The sequence below is a fragment of the Geotrypetes seraphini genome, chromosome 5 (genome assembly GCF_902459505.1).
Source record: "Geotrypetes seraphini chromosome 5, aGeoSer1.1, whole genome shotgun sequence".
NCBI classification, from domain to species: Eukaryota; Metazoa; Chordata; class Amphibia; order Gymnophiona; family Dermophiidae; genus Geotrypetes; species Geotrypetes seraphini.
Genome location: NC_047088.1, coordinates 3,235,878 through 3,255,235, shown reverse-complemented (window position 1 = coordinate 3,255,235; position 19,358 = coordinate 3,235,878). Strand labels below are relative to the sequence as shown.

General features: G+C 42.8%; 1 protein-coding gene across 1 annotated transcript in view; it reads right to left on the bottom strand.

The window, feature by feature from the left end:
* MED12 (mediator complex subunit 12) overlaps nt 1–19,358 on the bottom strand; it is a 708,291-nt gene that overhangs the window by 319,583 nt on the left and 369,350 nt on the right. The window contains exon 24 of the mRNA XM_033943934.1: nt 11,778–11,879. Within this exon, the coding sequence (XP_033799825.1) occupies nt 11,778–11,879 (102 nt within the window). The remainder of the gene's footprint in view (nt 1–11,777; nt 11,880–19,358) is intronic.

Sequence of the window (19,358 nt, the reverse complement as noted above, 5' to 3'; positions counted from 1 at the left end):
GTGACCTCGGAATCAAGGACTCTGCCCTCCAGTGGTTCACCTCCTTCCTTCACCAAAGAACCCAAACAGTCCTACCCAAACCTATCAAATACGGTGTTCCCTAAGACGCCCTTCTATCCCCCCTCCTATTTAAGCTTTACATCAGACCTATCATTGATATAGCTCAGAAGTACAACATTAAAATCCACTCCTACACCGATGACATCCAGCTACTCCTCCCACTAGGCAAAAAACGATCATCCCAAATTGCCAACCTCCAACTCTGTCTTACTGACATTAAAACCTGGATAACAAACAACAAACTACAGCTGAACGCCTCCAAGACCGAACTCTTATGGATCAGGAAAAAAAAGTAGCAAATACACACGCTCAACAATATCATGGGATTCCACCTCAGCAGATCAGGTAAGCAGCCGAGGAGTAACATTAGACGACCACCTGTCCCCCCCCATATATCTCAAGTAGTTTCCATCTACTACCTCTGCCAACTGAGAAGGATCAAATCTAACACCTCCAAACCAGACCTAGACCAACTCCTCTATGCCTATGTTCTCTCCAGGATGGATTACTGCAACTCCCTATTTAATGGAGAGGCCAGAAAAAATCTCAAACTCCTCTAACGTGCACAAAACGCAGCAAACCACCTCCTACACCTCAACTACCACCTCCTACACCTCAACTACCACGACCCCATCTCCCCAGCCCTCTACGCAGAGCACTAGCTTCCGATCAACCAATGCTGTGCATTCAAGGCCCTGGTAAAAGCAAATAAAAGAATCTATGCCACCACCTCAGCCTACATAGGATCCAAGCTAACCCTGTATACCCCCACCCGCCTCCTCCACTCTGAAACGGAGAAATGCCTATGCATCCCCCCAGGAAGGTCTCTTCTGTCAGAAACTGCCCGCAAATGCTCCTACAGCCACTTCATCCCCCAACTCTGGAACCAACTCCTCCCGTAAATCAGATTACAGAACTCACTGATGACCTTCTGGAAAACGGTAAAGACCCTCCTCTGCAACTAAAATTCCAAATACAATCTACCCCCCCTTAAATTCCCCCTTCCTTTCTGCACTCTTTTCTCCATTCTTCTTAACTTGTACTTAAGATGCTGTATAGTCATTGTACTGTCCAAATGTATTCCACTGTGAATGTTTGCTTGTAACCCGTTCTGAGCTACTGGGAGGACGGGATAGAAATCGAATTAAATAAATACTTTTCTTATCATTCAAGCTCGGCAAGTCGAAACTGTCCAGATAAACTGCTCCATTCAAGCCATCTGGTTCAGGAGAAGCAAACAGGGACCCTAAAAATTGTTAAAACTAATGAATTATGTCCTACTGGAAACCATAGGAGGGACCTACCTAGACACTACCAGGTCTACCCACTGCACTCATACAAAGACCCACTCATTCACTTAACACACAAAAAACAAGAAAAAAAAGTTCATCTTCATATGGCAAAAAAACTCCACTTATAAACAACCATTAAGCAAGATCCAAAATGTATCAGTTCACTCAGCAGTGAGAAACACTATAGTAGCCCTCGTAGGAACCACCTCAAAAGAAAAATCTAGCACGCCAAATAACAAAACTCCAAAAAATGTGAGTAAAGCAAGCAGCACATATATGAGTCTCAAACACAGTCAATGGTAAGCAGGAAAAAACAAACAAACACTTAGCTGCAGACTGTGTCCAGCTGTCTTCCATGTATCCAAAAAGTGCAAGCCTGCCTGGCCCCACAGCCACTCTTTCCCAACGGGGAAACCTCTGTTTCGCTAAGCTGCGTCAGGGGAATGATTATAGCCTACCCCATCAGCAACTGTAGAGGCTCTCCAAGTGCTCCAACTGCTCACATCTACACACATAGAAGCTGGACACCGTCTGCAGCTAAGTATTTGGTTTTCCCTGCTTACCACTGACTGTATTTGAGACTCATATATGTGCTGCTTGCTTTACTCACATTTTATGAAGTTTTGTAATTTGGCGTGCTAGATTTTTCTTTTGAGGTGGTTCCTACGAGGGCTACTATAGTGTTTCTCACTGCTGAGTGAACTGATACATTTTGGACCTTGCTTAATAGAAACATAGAAACATAGAAAGATGACGGCAGATAAGGGCTACAGCCCATCAAGTCTGCCCATACCATTGACCCCCTTTTAAGTCTACTGGCCCCCTTAACTCTACTGACCTGCTCTATTAAGTCTATATCCTAGCGACCCTATTCATTGGTATGATTCTCGCAGTGATCCCACATAGGTATCCCATTTATTCTTGAAGTCTGGGATACTGCGGGCCTCGATCACCTGTACTGGAAGCTTGTTCCAATGCTCTATCACTCGTTCCGTGAAGAAGTACTTCCTGACGTCTCCACGAAATTTCCCTCCCCTGAGTTTGAGCGGATGTCCTCTTGTGTTCGAGGGTCCTTTGAGAAGAAAGATATCATCTTCCACCTCGACCCGTCCCATGATGTACTTAAATGTCTCAATCATGTCTCCCCTCTCCCTACACTCCTCGAGAGTATAGAGCTGCAATTTGTTCAGTCTCTCTTCGTACGAGACCCTTTAGCCCCGAGACCATCCTGGTGGCCATCCGCTGAACCGACTCAATTCTGAGCACATCTTTACGGTAATGTGGCCTCCAAAATTGCACACAGTATTCCAGATGAGGTCTCACCATGGCTCTGTATAATGGCATTATGACCTCAGGCTTCCTGTTGACAAAACTTCTCTTGATACAACCCATCATCTGCCGTGCCTTAGATGAAGCCTTCTCCACTTGAGTAGCAGTCTTCATGTCTGCACTGATGATCACTCCCAAGTCTCGTTCTGCTGTAGTCTTGGTCAAAGTTTCTCCATTCAAGGTGTAAGTTCTGCATGGATTTCCATTTCCGAGATGCATGACCGTACATTTCTTGGCGTTGAAGCCCAGCTGCCAGACAGAGGACCAACTTTCTAAAGTACGGAGGTCCTGTTCCATAGTATTCTGCAGATTGTAGCCGTTTATGATATTGCATAGTTTGGCATCATCAGCGAATAAGGTTACCTTACCTTGAAGCCCTTGAGTCAAATCCCTAATGAATATGTTGAAGAGGAGTGGACCCAGGACTGAGCCCTGCGGCACTCCGCTGGTCACTTCCGACGTTTTGGAGAGGGTACCGTTAACCATCACCCTCTGAAGTCTGCCACTTAGCCAATCTTTAACCCATGCAGTTAGTGTTGCTCCTAACTCCATCGATTCCATCTTGTTCAGCAGTCTGCGGTGTGGGACGCTGTCAAAAGCCTTGCTGAAGTCAAGGTATACGACGTCGTTACCCAGTCAAAGAAGCTGATAAGATTGGACTGGCAGGACCTACCCTTGGTGAATCAGAGGAGGGGCGGGACCGCGGCGCAGGAAGCAGCGCCGAAGCAGTGCAGGGATCGCTGACATCGCTGCTGCAGGCTGCTTCATAGGTGGTACGGGGAGACCAGGGGGGTGAGCGGTCCTTCGGGGTGGGGCGGGGAATCAGGCCTTCAGGGTGGGGAGGGCGGGCAGGCAGGCAGGCAAGCCTTCAAAGGGGGAGGGGACAGGCCTTCAAGGGGGGGACAGGCAGGCCTTCAAGGGGGGGGCAGGCCTACAAGGGGGTGGGACAGGCCTACAAGGGGGTGGGGCAGGCCTTCAAGGGGAGACAGGCCTACAAGGGGGTGGGACAGGCCTTCGGTGGGGGTGCAGACCTTCAAGGGGGTGCAGGCCTTCAAGGGGGGGACAGGCCTACAAGGGGGTGGGACAGGCCTTCAAGGGAGGTGCAGGCCTTCAAGGGGACAGGCAGACCTTTAAGGGGGGACAGGCCTTTGGGGGGGACCCTGGTTTAGAAGTACACGGAGGGACGGGGGTGTTCAAAGAAACGTGTATATGCCAAACTTTGGGGGGGGAAAAGAAATAATGGGTCTGAAAATAGAGGAGAGGGAGAGAGATGATGGACCATGGGATTTAGGGAGGGAAGGAACAGAAAGGGAGAGAAATTGGACACAAGGGATGGTGTGGAGGAGGGATAGAGATACTGGATAGGAGGGTAATTGGGAAAAGAAAAGGAGAGATGGTGGACTCTAGGATGGTGGGGAAGGAGGGAGAGATGCCGGATGAAAGGGTAGTTAAGAAAAGGTGGATCTGTGGAGGGAGATGAAAAAAGGAAAGATACCAGACTTCCTGGGGAGGGAAGGGAAATGGAAAGGGAGGACAGAGTTGGCAGATGGATGGTTAGCATGCAGAAAGAAGGAGACCCTGGCAAGCAAGTTATCAGAAGAAAACCAGAGCCTTGGACCAACAAGATTTGAAATATAACCAGACAACAAAAGGTAGAAAAATTAATTTTATTTTCTGTTTTGTGATTACAATATGTCAGAATTGAAATGTGTATCCTGCCAGAGCTGGTGTTGGACTGCAAACGTGAGCTAGGATTTAACAGAGAGAGGAAAATTCCTTTTTGTTTCTTTATTTTATTTACACCACAGCGCCAGTGTGGTTTAGAGAAGCAAAAGGGGGTGAAAAAGCTATAAAACCCACCAGGATTTTTGAAAAAAATCACCCAACTGGGCAAGAAAATCGAATTGAAAAACCAATTCAATAGGCCGAATCGAATCGAAATTTTTTTCCTGAATCTGGCAGTATTAGTTTGCGCTACTGTCTTAGACTTTAGGATCTGGGATTGGGGAGAGATGGCATCCTCATTACTTTATAATGCAAGTGAAACGAGGATTTGGTCAGACTTTTGAAGGGTCTGCAGAAAAAAAATATTGTATAGGCTGGGGACATGAGACAGCAGGAAATGGGAACTTTTCTTCCTTCTATTTTTGTGAATGGAAAGGCTGAGGATGTCAGAGAGTTCAGTTAAAATATGTGCTTTATAAGAAAATATAATAATGTGTTTTATAAAGTTTATAGCATAGCTGGCCTACCCAGTGAGGTGTTCCTAGTGGTGGTGGCGGCAGCGTGTCAATGTGTTGAGAGGAAGAGGTGGTCTGGGAAATTCTGCTGAGCAAACTCCGGGCCCATTTCCACCCTCCAGTTAGTCCACTCCACTCAACTGGTTCACACACTAAGTGGGTCTTTGGGTGTTGTTTTGGGATCTCTTCCAGTGGTTTATCAGTATCTCCTTCTGGTCCAAGGAAGGAAACTTTGTTATCCTTAGCATTGACCTATAGAATATGTTTGTAACAGCGCTGCTTGTGTGGCATTAGGCTACGTAGTGATCGAAAGAAAAAAACAGACCTTTGCACATTTTTGCACTATATGGTGGGTGTTTGAGGAGATTCACATTTCCTGCACAGCTAAGTCCATGTGAAGTTACCTTGTGCTGTATTTGACATCTAGCAAGGTCTCTGTTTGAAAGGAAAGGTCTAAACTTAAAAATGAAGTGGCCAGAAGTTATGGTAAAAGCAGATAGTGTAGCTGGTTTTAAGAAAGATTTGGACAAATTCCTGGAGGAAAAGTCCATAATCTGTTAAGACATGGAGGAAGTGTCTGCTTGCCCTGGATCGGTGGCATGGAATGTTGCTACTATTTGGGTTTTGTCCAGGTATTAGTGTCCTGGATTGGCTACCATGAGAATGGGCTACTTACTGGGCATGATGGACCATTGGTCTGACCCAGTTAGGCTATTCTTATGTTATGTTCTCATCTGTAGGGGCCTTTGTTTTCACTTCTTATTTTAATGTATTTTTTTTCTGGGAACTTATCAGTGTTTTTTATAATGGGAACAAAAATGGAAGAGAATTAATGTGTGTGGGATGAGGGGGTAACTAGTTTCTTCAGCTAAATAATTCAATCCACCTCAAACCTTATTCGCTGATGACGCCAAACTATGCAATACTGTAAACGGCTACAATCTGAAGGATACTATGGAACAGGACCTCTGTACTTTAGAAGTTGGTCCTCTGTCTGGCAGCTGGGCTTCAACGCCAAGAAATGTAAGGTCATGCATCTCGGATATGGAAATCCATGCAGAACCTACACCTTGAATGGTGAAACTTTAACCAAGACTACGGCAGAACGAGACTTGGGAGTGATCATCAGTGCAGACATGAAGACTGCTACTCAAGTGGAGAAGGCTTTATCTAAGGCACGGCAGATGATTGGTTGCATCAAGAGAAGTTTCGTCAACAGGAAGCCTGAGGTCTTGATGCCATTGTACAGAGCCATGGTGAGACCTCATCTAGAATACTGTGTGCAATTTTGGAGGCCACATTACCGTAAAGATGTGCTCAGAATTGAGTCGGTTCAGTGGATGGCCACCAGGATGGTTTCGGGGCTAAAGGGTCTCTCGTACGAAGAGAGACTGAACAAATTGCAGCTCTATACCCTCGAGGAGCCTAGGGAGAGGGGTGACATGATTGAGACATTTAAGTACATCACGGGACGGGTCGAGGTGGAAGATGATATCTTTCTTCTCAAAGGACCCTCGAACACAAGAGGACATCCGCTCAAACTCAAGGGAGGGAAGTTTCGTGGAGACGTCAGGAAGTACTTCTTCACGGAACGAATGATAGAGCATTGGAACAAGCTTCCAGTACAGGTGATCGAAGCCCGCAGTATCCCAGACTTCAAGAATAAATGGGATATCTAAGTGGGATCACTGCGAGAGTCATACCAATGAATAGGGTCGCTAGGATAGACTTAATAGAGCAGGTCAGTAGAGTTAAGGGGGCCAGTAGACTTAAAAGGGGGTCAATGGTATGGGCAGACTTGATGGGCTGTAGCCCTTATCTGCCGTCATCTTTCTATGTTTCTAAACAGACATAGGAGAACTAGCACACCATTCACACACCCTCCAACCAAAAACATCAAAAGAAAAAAACTGTTCGACAACCTCCTAGCCATTCGAGCTGCAACACTCGACCCCCAACTCTACAACCTATTGACCTCGACCACAGACTACAAAACCTTCAAAAAGAAACAAAAACCCTTCTATTCAAAAAACACATAAAACCGAACTAACACAATCAGAACTGTCCCAAGCATCACCTGCAACTACTCCATATGTACTTCTGATGTCATGACAATTCAGACATAATTTATGTTATGTTATGTTTGGAATATAAGAAAATTTTCACTGCCTGTTTCTATTCTGACCATTTATTCCGTTTCATGGTCATTACAAAAAATATTTTTTTACATGGGGGGGTGTCAAAAAATGATGGGCCCCGGGTGCCACATACCCTAGGTACGCCACTGCAGTGGGTAGACCTGGTAGTATCTAGGTACATCCCTCCTATGGTTTCCAATAGGGCATAATTCATTAGTTTTAGAAGTTTTGTATGTCCTTCCTGAGATTTTTTTGGGTAGTTACCCTAAAAATTGTCCCATTATTTCACAAAAGTCTTTACTTTTATGATGCAATTCCCCTTGAGAATCCCGTGACGTGGTAATGCCCATCTACTCTGCCCTAGGTTTGGCAAACTGTGCCAGGAGGCGGCTGCTTTTATTGCCAAAACAGTATAATTGAAATCTATAGTAAGCTGAGGCTTTTAGAACTCCTTGATGTAAAAACTCATTTAATGCTTGTTGCACCTCCAGCAATTGTGCTTTAAGGTGCAACGTCCCAGAAACTCCAAACTGCTGCCGCAAACTAGTTACCCTAAATTCTAACTGTAAGATTTAATTATGCTTCTGGTGAGCTACATAAGCTAGGATGTCCCCCCTTAATACCCCTTTCACGCCTCCCAGTAAAGGATAGTAAAGGATAGGATCATCTCGGTGTACTTGATTATGGTATTGATAATCTTTCCACTTCTTAAGAAGATACTTCTGAAATCATGTGTGTCTATATAAATAGAAAGGAAATCTCCAACTACTCTGCCCTCTCCTAGGATCTCCCCAGCACCAGTATAACTGCACCCAAGCATGGTCCAATATCTCTATAGGTCCCATCGCCAACCCCTCACCTCTGGGAGCAGCTGGCAGGAGATCAAAATAAGGTCTATATGGGAAAGGGTGTAATGTGCCCGAGAGAGATGGAAAATAGTCCCGTTTCAAAGGGCAGCACTTGTCATACATCCATCATGTTTAAACTTAGATGTTTCTCTGCTCATCATGGACAAGCGGTCCAATATGGGCTCTGGAACTTTGTTAAAATCCCCTCTAATGAGTAAGAAAAAGATCCCTGTGCCTGGCTGAAGTGGCTACAGAGGTACAGACTGCCTTGGAGGCTACACTTGGAGATAAACCTCAACGCATATTAGATAAACTGGACAATTTAGACCAGCACTTTGTTTCCTTAACATCTAAAGTGTGTGAGGCTCAACAACACATTAATAATGCAGCGGATGTGGTACAGCAGATTACTTAGGAGCAGGTGACCTACTTCTCCACGCTGGCTGATCTGAAAGCAGAGATTGAGGCTTGGAAAATAGGTCCTCCCGCAATAATCTGTGGGATTCTCGGAGGCAGTCTATACCTCTGTAGCCACTTCAGCCACCCAGACCAAACTGGGGTTCATCGGGGTAGGCGAGCCCACGTGGTCTGCCATCTTGGATTCAGCCGGTCCAGGCTTTCCACGTTCTTTTCTTGGTAATTTGGCAGCCATAAACTCTGCAGATCTTTTGTCCAGTTTGCCCATAGTATAGTACTTATATAGCAAGAGAACGGGGAAGAAATCAGTGAAAATTTGCAGATCTGTTTTGGGTGTTGTGGAGCTGCAAGTGCTTGCTGCTTACAACTCCATGCTTCCGCTGGAAGTCAAAGTCTACCTCTTTGAGACTGCTTTCAACTCCTAAGTCTTCCACCTTAGGTTCTGCACCCCCAACTCCTCTATGTCATGTCTGTCTGTCCAAGTTAGACTGTAAGCTCTTCCGAGCAGGGACTGCCTATTTAAAGTCAAAATGTACAGCGCAGTGTATATCCTTCAGCGCTATAGAAGAGTTAAAACATAAGAATAGCCTTACTGGGTCAGACCAAAGGTCCATCAAGCCCAGTAGTCTGTATCTCATGGTGGCCAATCCAGGTCCCTAGTACCTGGCCAAAACCCAAGGAGCAGCAACATTCCATGCTACCGATCCAGGGCAAGCAGTGGCTTCCCCTATGTCTTTCTCAATAACAGACTATGGACTTTTCCTCCAGAAATTTGTCCAAACCTGTCTTAAAACCAGCTACACTATCCGCTCTTATCACAACCTCTTGCAATGCGTTTCAGAGCTTAACTATTCTCTGAGTGAAAAATATTTACGTAAACTTGAGTAATCTCACAATTCTTTCATTGATTGTCAAACTTTTTTTCAACAGAATGGTAATTTTGACTTAACATTTTACATATTAAAATATCCTCCCTGGGGGATTGATTTCATGTACATTAAACTTTGTGGATAGTGCAGTTGTAGTTATGCTTACTCTGTAATTGGTTTTCATTGTTTGTATTTTAAGATTAAAAATACTTAAGCCAAAACAAGGAAATTCAGTGGAAAATATGAAACGTTTAGTATTTTATTTATTGTGTAATAGCATTGTTTTAAACATTTGATTTTGGTAATCAATAGTAACTGATTATATGTAGTTCTTGTATACTTGTTGGATCAGATTTGTTCCTAAATAAAAATTGTTTGTTTTTTTTTTTGTTTTTTTTTAAAAAAGCATCTCCCTGTAACTTCATTGAGTGTCCCCTTGTCTTTGTAATTTGTGGCAACCAGTTCTTTTTCCTCCCTCTTTTGGCGGGTTACCCATGTCTACCCGCAGCTAGCCGTGGGTAACAGTCACCGTGCCATTCTCTATTATAGATCACTAATATCAGGTCAGCAATTTCATGTTTGAGTCCAGGTGATTTATCACTTTTTAACTTGTCGATTTGGCTTAGTACATCTTCCAGATTCACCAAGATTTCTTTCAGTTCCTCCGCATAATCACCCTTGAAAACCATTTCTGGTTCAGGTAGATCTCTAGAACCAAAAGAAGGGAGGTCCAACCTCGTCTGCAGTGAAAAAACCAGCCAGGAACAAACAAACCAAAACTGCAGATATGTACAACGATGTAGGCAAATTTTATTGTGACAAGCAAACTATATATTAAAACCTTTTTACCAAACAGGGGACCCAACACGGTCCGTGTTTCGGACAACCTTCATCAGGGGTCCATGGTAGATAAAGGAAAAAACATATATCACAACAAATATTGAAAAAGATAATATAAAACCAAACAGATGATGTGTCATGCTATTAGCGATTTTTACTATTTGCAGAGACTCTCGGCATGACACATCATCTGTCAGGTAGATCTCTTACATCTTCCGTAAAGACCGAAGCAAAGAATTCATTCAGTCTCTGTGCTATGGCCTTATCCTCCCTGAGCGTCCCTTTTGCTCCTTGATCATCCAATGGTCCCACAGATTCCCGCACTGGCTTTCTGCTTCTGATGTACCTAAAAAGAATTGTTATAAGTGTTTGCCTCGTTGGCAAGTTTCTCTTCATGTTCTTTCTTAGCTTTCTTTATCTATGCTTTGCATCTAACTTGCCTGTGCTTGTGTTTCTTTTTATTTTCTTCATTCAGATCCTTTTTCCATTCTTTAAAGGATATTTTCTTGGCTCTAATAGCCTCTTTCATTTCACCTTTTAACCATGCTGGCTCTCGGTTCCTCTTCTTTCCTCCTTTGTTAATACGTGGAATACATCTGGTCTGGGCTTCCAAGATGGTATTTATAAATAACATCCATGCCTGGTTTACAATCCTAACCTTAAATAGTAGTAGTTGCATGTGTGACTGAGGTAAAGGATTCTGCTAACATGTAGTGTCTTTGTTCTAGTTCCCCAGTAGCAGGTGTATTAGTGCTCTAAGACCCAGTGCGATATTTACAGTACTGTCATTTCCTAGCTGGGTTTGCTATGCAGATTTTGAGTGTCTTTCTGTATGGCTGTATGTTATTTTGCAAAGTGTCTGGCTCTTGGCAGCCAAAACAAAAATGCTCAAGACCAATAGTCTCTAGATCCTGTAGAGTCAACACACAAACAGAAACCCATATGCTTTAAAGAAAGTGGAAGAAGCATGTGCCGTTCCTGAGCTGATAATCATAATTTGAATACTTCTCATCTAGTGAGTTGCAAGGGGGAGAAGCTCCACTGCTGGGCAATGTGGAATTTATGATACAGAACTGGAAAGCTTGCAAAGACCCTGCTGGTCCCACCCTCTGACAACAGAAAATCAATGTCAGAATAGGCAGGACCAGAAGGGACTTCGCAAGTTGCGATTACCTGAGCTGGAAGGCTCTGCTCCATATACTGGTGCTTTGGTTATCGATGCAAGCCAATGGGTCTAGAGAATGGCAGTGGTAGGTAGCGGTGGTAGCAAATACAGAAGGGAGGGATGTAAGGAGATTTGAAGGAAAATGCTGAACATGTGGCTTGAGAAAGCGAAGACAGTAGAGAAAATGCTGGGCTTAGGGGTGGGGAGGGAAGACAGAGCTGGTGATGCTTGACTGGTGGCTGGGAGGGGAGGTGGTGGCAATACTGGATGGAGGACAGAAGTGAAAAGGGAGAAAGAGGAGGGCACCACATTATAGGTTGCAAGAGGGAACCAGAACCTATAAAAGGGACCCTGGCTACAAATACTGACTGTTGGCTTTCCAGAGACAGAAAAAAGTATCTATTGTACCTGAATGCATGTTGCTTTAATAATTTATATACTGCCTGTAAGTCCAAAAACTAGTTAAATAAGAAGGGGACAAGCTTTGCACTGAGAAAAGGGAAGGAAAGGACTGTGAGGAGTCCCCCCACGACCAAAAGGTTGGGAACTTTGGCTCTAACAGATCAACCTGATACTCACTATTATCCTGTTGGCAGAGATTCAGCTGAGGTGTCTTGAAGAGATGAAGCAAAATTCGGCAGGTAAGACGAGCTCCAGGCTCTGAGTCCTGCTCACTGCAGGCTGGGAAAAGAAAGATCACATCTGTCATTCCAATTTGAAAGCAAAACCAATAAAAGAGGTGCATGTGATCAAAACTGACATATACTTATATAGTAAATACTGTCTACAGATAATTACTGGAAATAGAAATGTTAACATGTGTATCACAAACATCATGTACCTCAGCACCTTTACACAACGTATATAGATGTGAAAATGAAAAGGCACAGCACAAGTGGGTATAATATATTAACATAGCCATTCTGCACATTTCTAGACACAGACACAGCACATGACACAGTTCAAAGGAGACAGGAGCACAGACACTAGATCTTAGGCAAAAGCCAACACTGTCAAAAGAATATTGTTAAAACGGAAGAACCTGAATACTTGAAGAGACAGAAAGTAGAAAAGCACAAGATCCTAAACCAGCAAAGTAGATAATTATGTTTATCAATATCAACCAGAGGAGATGGTAGGAAAAGGAAGGAGTGAAGGTCTCCACGGGAGGGAAGGGGGATCCAGTCACTGCAAGATGGAGGAAAAATATTTGTCACCATGGGGTAAAAGAGGAGGAAAAGAGTTGGTCACCGTGCGGTGGGGGTGAACAGACAAAGAATTGAATATAAATCAAGACCCCCATTTGGGGCTTTTTGTTGGACAAAAATTCTCAGTTATATTTGAGTATATTTGGCAACAGATACCTCAGAAATCAGGAGACAGAACGTAGACAGATAATGAAGAGAGAGGCATAACATATATCTCAGAAATTGGGAGACAGAATGTACGTACCTAATGAACAGAGAGAGACCTAGCGTGTACCTCAAATAGCTAAAGATCTAAAGATGGGAATAATTAAATTTGCTGATGACGCAAAGTTGTTTAAAGTTGTTAAATCGCAAGAGGATTGTGAAAAATCGCAAAAGGATCTCGTGAGACTGGGCATCAAAATGGTAGATGAGCAAATGCAAAGCGATGCATTTGGGAAAGAGGAACCTGAACTATAGCTATGTGATGCTGGGTTCTGTATTAGGAGTCACTGCCCAGGAAAAAGATCTAGGTAGTCATTGAAGATATGTTAAAACTCTCAGCTCAATGCGTGGCAGTGGCTAAGAAAACAAATAGAATGTTAGAAATTATTAGGAAAGGAATGAAAAACAAAGATGAAAATGTTATAATGTCCTTGGATCGCTCAGGGTACAGTTCTGGTCACAGCAATTTCAAAAAAGATATAGCAAAATTAGAAAATGTAGAGAAAAGGGCAACGAAAATGATGACGAGGATTGGACATCTTCCGTATCAAGAAAGTGAAAGGGATTGGGAATTGTATACCGCCTTTTTGGAGTTTTACAACCATACTCAAAGCAGTTTACATACAGGTACTTCAAGCATTTTCCCTTATCTATCTAATGTACCTGGGTCCCAATCTTAGCAACTTCATTCCATCCTATTTTTTATACTTCATATACAAACATATCAAGAAAGACCAACCCTTCAAAATTCTACTGCGAGTAATAGATGAGAATATCCCACCCTCCTTCCCCAAAACTTCTTCTCTCTTCGGCCCCTTTCTCCTTGAAATAGAACTAAGAGCCTTCCAACCAATGTAGTCCCAAAAATCTGGAAATCTGCCCTAGTCTTCCCCAAAATAAAGAACCAAAACTCAGATGAAATCCAATGCTCTAATTACCAACCCATTGCTAACCTGCCCTTCATTGCCAAACTCACTGAAAATATAGTATTTAACCAGCTATCTGAATTCATTGAGAAAACCAATGTCATTTTTCTAAATGGAGGAGAGTAAACAGTGGAGTGCCGCAGGGTGCTGTACTGGGACCGATGCTATTTAACTTATTTATAAATGATCTGGAAATAGGAATGACGAATGAAGTGATTAAATTTACAGATGACACTAAACTGTTCAAAGTTGTTAAAACGCATGCGAATTGTGAAAAATTGTAGGCAGACCATAGGAAATTGGAAGACTGGGCGTCCAAGTGGCAGATGAAATTTAATGTGAACAAATGCAAAATGATGCACATTGGGAAGAATAACCTGAATCACAGTTACCGGATGCTAAGGTCCACCTTGGGGGTTAGCACCCAAGAAAAGGATCTGGGTATCATTGCATACAATACGATGAAACCTTCCACCCAATGTGTGGCGGCGGCCAAAAAAGCAAATAGGATGCTGAGAATTATTAAAAAAGCGATGGTTAACAAGACTAAGAATGTCATAATGCCCCTGTATCACTCCATGGTGCGACCTCATTTGGAATATTGCGACCTCATTTGGAATATTGCATTCAACTCTGGTCTCCTTATCTCAAGAAAGATATAGTGGCGCTAGAAAAGGTTCAAAGAAGAGTGACCAAGATGGTAAAGAGGTTGGAACTCCTCTTGTATGAGGAAAGACTAAAACGGTTTGGGCTCTTCAGCATGGAAAAGAGACGGCTGAGGGGAGATATGATTGAAATCTACAAAATCCTGAGTGGAGTAGAACGGGTTCAAGTGGATTGATTTTTCACTCTGTCAAAAATTACAAAGACTAGGGGACACTCGATGAAGTTACAAGGGAATAATTTTAAAACCAATAGGAGGAAATTTTTTTCACTCAGAGAATAGTTAAGCTCTGGAACGCGTTGCCAGAGGATGTGGTAAGAACGGATAGTGTAGCTGGTTTTAAGAAAGTTTTGGACAAGTTCCTGGAGGAAAAGTCCATAGTCTGTTATTGAGAAAGACAAGGGGGAAGCCACTGCTTGCCCTGTATCGGTAACATGGAATATTGCTACACATTTGGCTTTGGCCAGGTACTAGTGACTTGAATTGGCCACCATGTGAACGGGCTACTGGGCTTGATGGATCATTGGTCTGACCCAGTAAGGCTATTCTTATGTTAGTATACTGTCCTCTAAGTCTCGACCATGAGGTCTGTAGCTTTAAATAATCAACTGAAGCAGTCTCATCTTTCAAGTATCTATGATGGAATCTAAGAGGCACTTTCATCTAGGAGCCCAGAGTGTACACCATAGGCAATTCTCTGAGTTAAAATCATGTGGTAACATCTGCATAGCATAATGGCGGATATGGAGATAGGAGAACAAATCCTTTTCAGGAATCCTAAATTCTTCTCCAAGGGACATCTTCCATGACTACCTGGAATAGGAATTTTATGCCTTTGGAATCCCATGACAGAAAGGGGGAAACTTTGGCATAGATCCCATGGAATATATAGACCCATCTCTGCACCCACCTGAGGGCTGTGGTCCCTGTTAAAAACTGAGAACTCCAAAGATGTGCTGCTAAAGGCTCTGAGTACCTCTGAACTCTGAATCATTAATATGCCTCACACCGCAGCTAATAGTCATATACCATAAATTTAACAGGCCTACACTTACTAATCATTTCTATAGCACTACTAGACATATGCAGTGTTGTCCATCAAAACATAGAAGATACAGTCCCTGCTCAAAGAGCTTATAATATAGTCACAACAGACAAACTGGGCAAGAAGGTGCATAAATACACAGGGCTCAGGTGGGGAAATTACAGAGGGAATGAGAAGACAGATACTGGTGCTTTCACTGCAATGTTGTATGTAAGTTGGACCCCTCTTTCCTTTCCATAGATATTGTTGGTTCATTTGGGCCAGCTTTAGCTCATTAGTTCGCTGTAAATACAAAGGTAACACCTGAAACATATACATCCAATATGGTAAAATTAACATATTGTATAGACTAACTCTTCCCATTAATGACAACAGAAAAGCCTGCCACAACTCTAACTTAGTACGAGTAAAGGAGATACATTTAGTGAGTAAAGCTGAAACAAGTCAGATGATATACAGACCCCTAGGTACCTAAAGTGTGCCAGCGCCCATTGGAGGGGAAAGTTGCCTGACCACTGTGTCTTTACTTCTACAACCTGGAAAAATATCCATATTCAGCTATAAGGTCAAGTGCTTGTTGCAATGATGATTCTGGCTGAGTTACAATAAGAGGCAGATCATCAACAAAAGCTAATGTTTTCATTTCTTCTGTGGCCATTCAAAGGTCCCTAATTACTTCAAATTAACGTAGTGTGCACTGCAATGGTTCTAAGATAAGTATAAATAACAGTGGGGAATGGGGACACCCTTCTCAAGTGCCCCTCTCAATAAGGAAGGAATCAGTACGAACGCCATTGCCGAATAGCCTCAATATACCACCCCTGGACACCAATGTATTCTAATGTGTGAAAAAGAAAAGGCCATCTGATGTTATCAAATGCCTTAGCGGCATTTAAACTCATCAATAGTGCTGACAATGAGCCAAGGTAAGTAGTACCTTCCGGACATTACTGACAGATTATCTACCTTAATCAAAGCCCACTTGGTCTGCTCTCACTGAATCAGTGGGCTTGCCAGGCTTCAAAATTAATGTGATCACTGCCTATTTAGCAAAGTATGGAAACGTTCCCTGTTTAATGTCTGCATCAAAATAAGACAACAAAGGGCCGCAAAGCTGAGTACTGAGAAGTTTGTTGAATTCTTCAGTGTATTCATCTGGGCCTGGAGCCTTTTGGGTTATAGTAAGCTTCATGGCCCTCAACAATTCCGTAGCTTGTATCGGGGCATTCAAATCCTCCAAGGACTCTGGGGGGTAACGGGCATGCCAGAAGAATGAAGACACACTGCAATCAATTCTGAAGAAACCAGCTTTGTACATCTCCCCAAAGAAATCACAGAAACACTGGGCCACCTCCTCTGTCTGCCATTTGAATTGGAAGTATGGGGTGACAATCTTGCCAGGTATCCACTATTCTGGCCAATAGCCTCCCAGGCTTGTTACCAAATCATCGCAGGTGATATTTACAAATAGTGGCCATTTTACAGTATCGTGCTTGTAACAGGGAAATTAAAGCCGCTTGCGCTGCAAGATACTGTTCCCAAAAGGAGGTGGGATTCTGGAGATGTGATATCTTAGCCTTGCAAAGTGCCTTTTCCAAAATTATAGCACCCTGGGCTAATTCTACGATTTCTAGTGCAAGTATAAGAAATATGTTTCACAATACAGTTTTGGCCATTTCCCAGTAAAGCAAGGAGTTGTCCCTATACTGGTTATGATGACAGAGAAATTCTTCCCATTGGCTAATGAGAAAGTTACAAAACTCCAAATCTTAGGCTAAATATGTTGGGAAATGCCATTGTTTAGCTTGTTAATAATAGGGTCCTTTTTCACATCCAGTCAAACTGGCGCTTTATCAAATACATTGAGATCAATGTCAGCCATTTGGACTAAATAAAAAAGTGAAGAGGAGCCACTTGGACCAAAGAAAAAAGTGAAGAAGAGAGAAAAATGTAGCCTATGCAGGACGAGCTTCCATGAGCACAAGAAAGATGGGTGTAGTCCCGCACTTCCAGATATAACAGCCTCCAAGGGGCTACAACATCTAGCATGTGGCATAAATCTGATAATTCTTTATCCCGCGTCCCCAGAGAAGAGGATGGTGCTCCTAATTTATCAGCTTTATAGTGATTTAACTTGGTTAGTATTTTAATGCGCTTCACCAGGGAAGTGATTCCTCCCATGTTCTAGGAGACCAACCTAAGAGATGGATCTACCATGGAGGGGCTGAGCCTCTAAGATAATGTCCCATGGTGAAAATTATATACGCCACCCCAGAAGCCCAGCCTCCCCAGGGCAAAAATCAGCAGCAGGGATCACGCTGTTTTCAAAGTGCATGCGCCGGTAAGCTTTTAATATATAGGATATTTACATTAGAGGCTCTGACAGAGACCCATTTACAAAGTATGTATTCTTCCCAATTAATATTTCCAAGTTAAAAAAGTGTCTTTGCTTATTTGTAAATAAGTCTCTACCAGAGCCTCTTAACATATTCAGTAGCATAATTAAATGAAATAAGTACTTCTGAAGTTTATGGGGACGGGTGAGAATGGGACAGATTCCGTGAGGGGATAAGTTCAATTCTAGCAAGGACGTACGGGGATGGGTTTGATTCCTGTCCCTGGGCAACTCTCTTTTTTCTACTCATCAAGATGGTTGGGCATGTTTTTGAAAACCTTCATAATCCAGAATGTTCAAACATTTGGGACTGACTGATAGAGTCATGTGATCACTGGAAGAGACCAAAGTAATGCTGGATGGATTGTCTTACCCTAAAACAGCCATCTGGTGAAACCTGCGTCGTGTTGCATCAAGTTTACATTTATTACATTTTAAAAGGTTTTTTTCCTGCATCATCTTTGAACACCTTTTTAGTTCAAGATTCAGTTAACACTGTGCTGCTGTTAATTTCATTTTTGCCTTTTGCCTTACAATAGTCTCTTCTTATTCAGCTGCAAGTAATTAGTAATTAACAGAGATTTCTACCCTTTATTCACCAGGGATACTATCAAAGTGGAAGAAGTGCAATAAGCTTTAACTTGCCAGTTTTACATTTATTCCCACATCACACCATTTTAGTTGATGACATTTTACACCATGTGTTGTTCTGATATTTTCTACCTGCCTCCTTGATGACAACTGGGCAATGACTGCAAATAAATCTACCAACTTGCTATGTAGAGCTAACATGACAGCTTCGTTAAGATTTTGCTAAATGTGTCAGAATTCAAATGGGAAAATAGGATGGGGCAAACATTTCCTGGCTATACACAATTGAGAGCACCAACCATGAAAAATATAATTAAATATACAGTGACTAAAATGGTGAAAGCAGGCCCTTAGTATGAGGTGATAAAACGGGTCCGGAGATCCGCCCAAAGGTTTAAGCATGAAGGCTAAAACAATGTTTTCAGCTGCACACCATCATAGGAGCCCTGCTAATGTGCTATAAAGTGTAATAACTTGTGATATAGTGATTCAAAATTATATTATTTCAATAACACCAACAAGAAATTTTTACCCCCACCTGTAAGCCCAACAGGAGGACAAAAAACAGCAGTCTCAGAAAAAAAAAGTCAAAAATCATCCATCAAAATGCTTTTTCAGCCTTCACATGCTGAGGAAAGTTAGATCCTGCTTCCATCAAAAACATTTTACCCTCCTTGTCCAATCCATCATCCTCTCCAGATTGGACTATTGCAACTCTATCTACTTAAGCCTAACTAAGAAAAACCTCCACAGACTCCAACGGATTCAGAATGCCGCGGCCAAGCTCATCTTCGCTAAAAGTAAATTTGACCATGTCTCCCCGCTCCTGGCCAAGCTCCACTGGCTTCCGATAATCGCCAGGGTCCACTATAAATGCGCCTGTTTAACTTTCAAAATCCTATATGGTATCCTCCCTCCCTTTATCCCTCTTTCTTGGAATTCCTCAAACCCTAATACCACCAGATCCTCCCACAAATTAAAACTATCCTTCCCCTCGCTAAAAGGCATTTCCCACACAGGAAAGCTAGGGACCTCCCTCCACTTCAAAATCACTGAGCTCTGGAACAACTTTACCTCCCCTCTTCGGAACTTGAGCTCTCTCCAAGTTTTCCGCAAACATCTGAAAA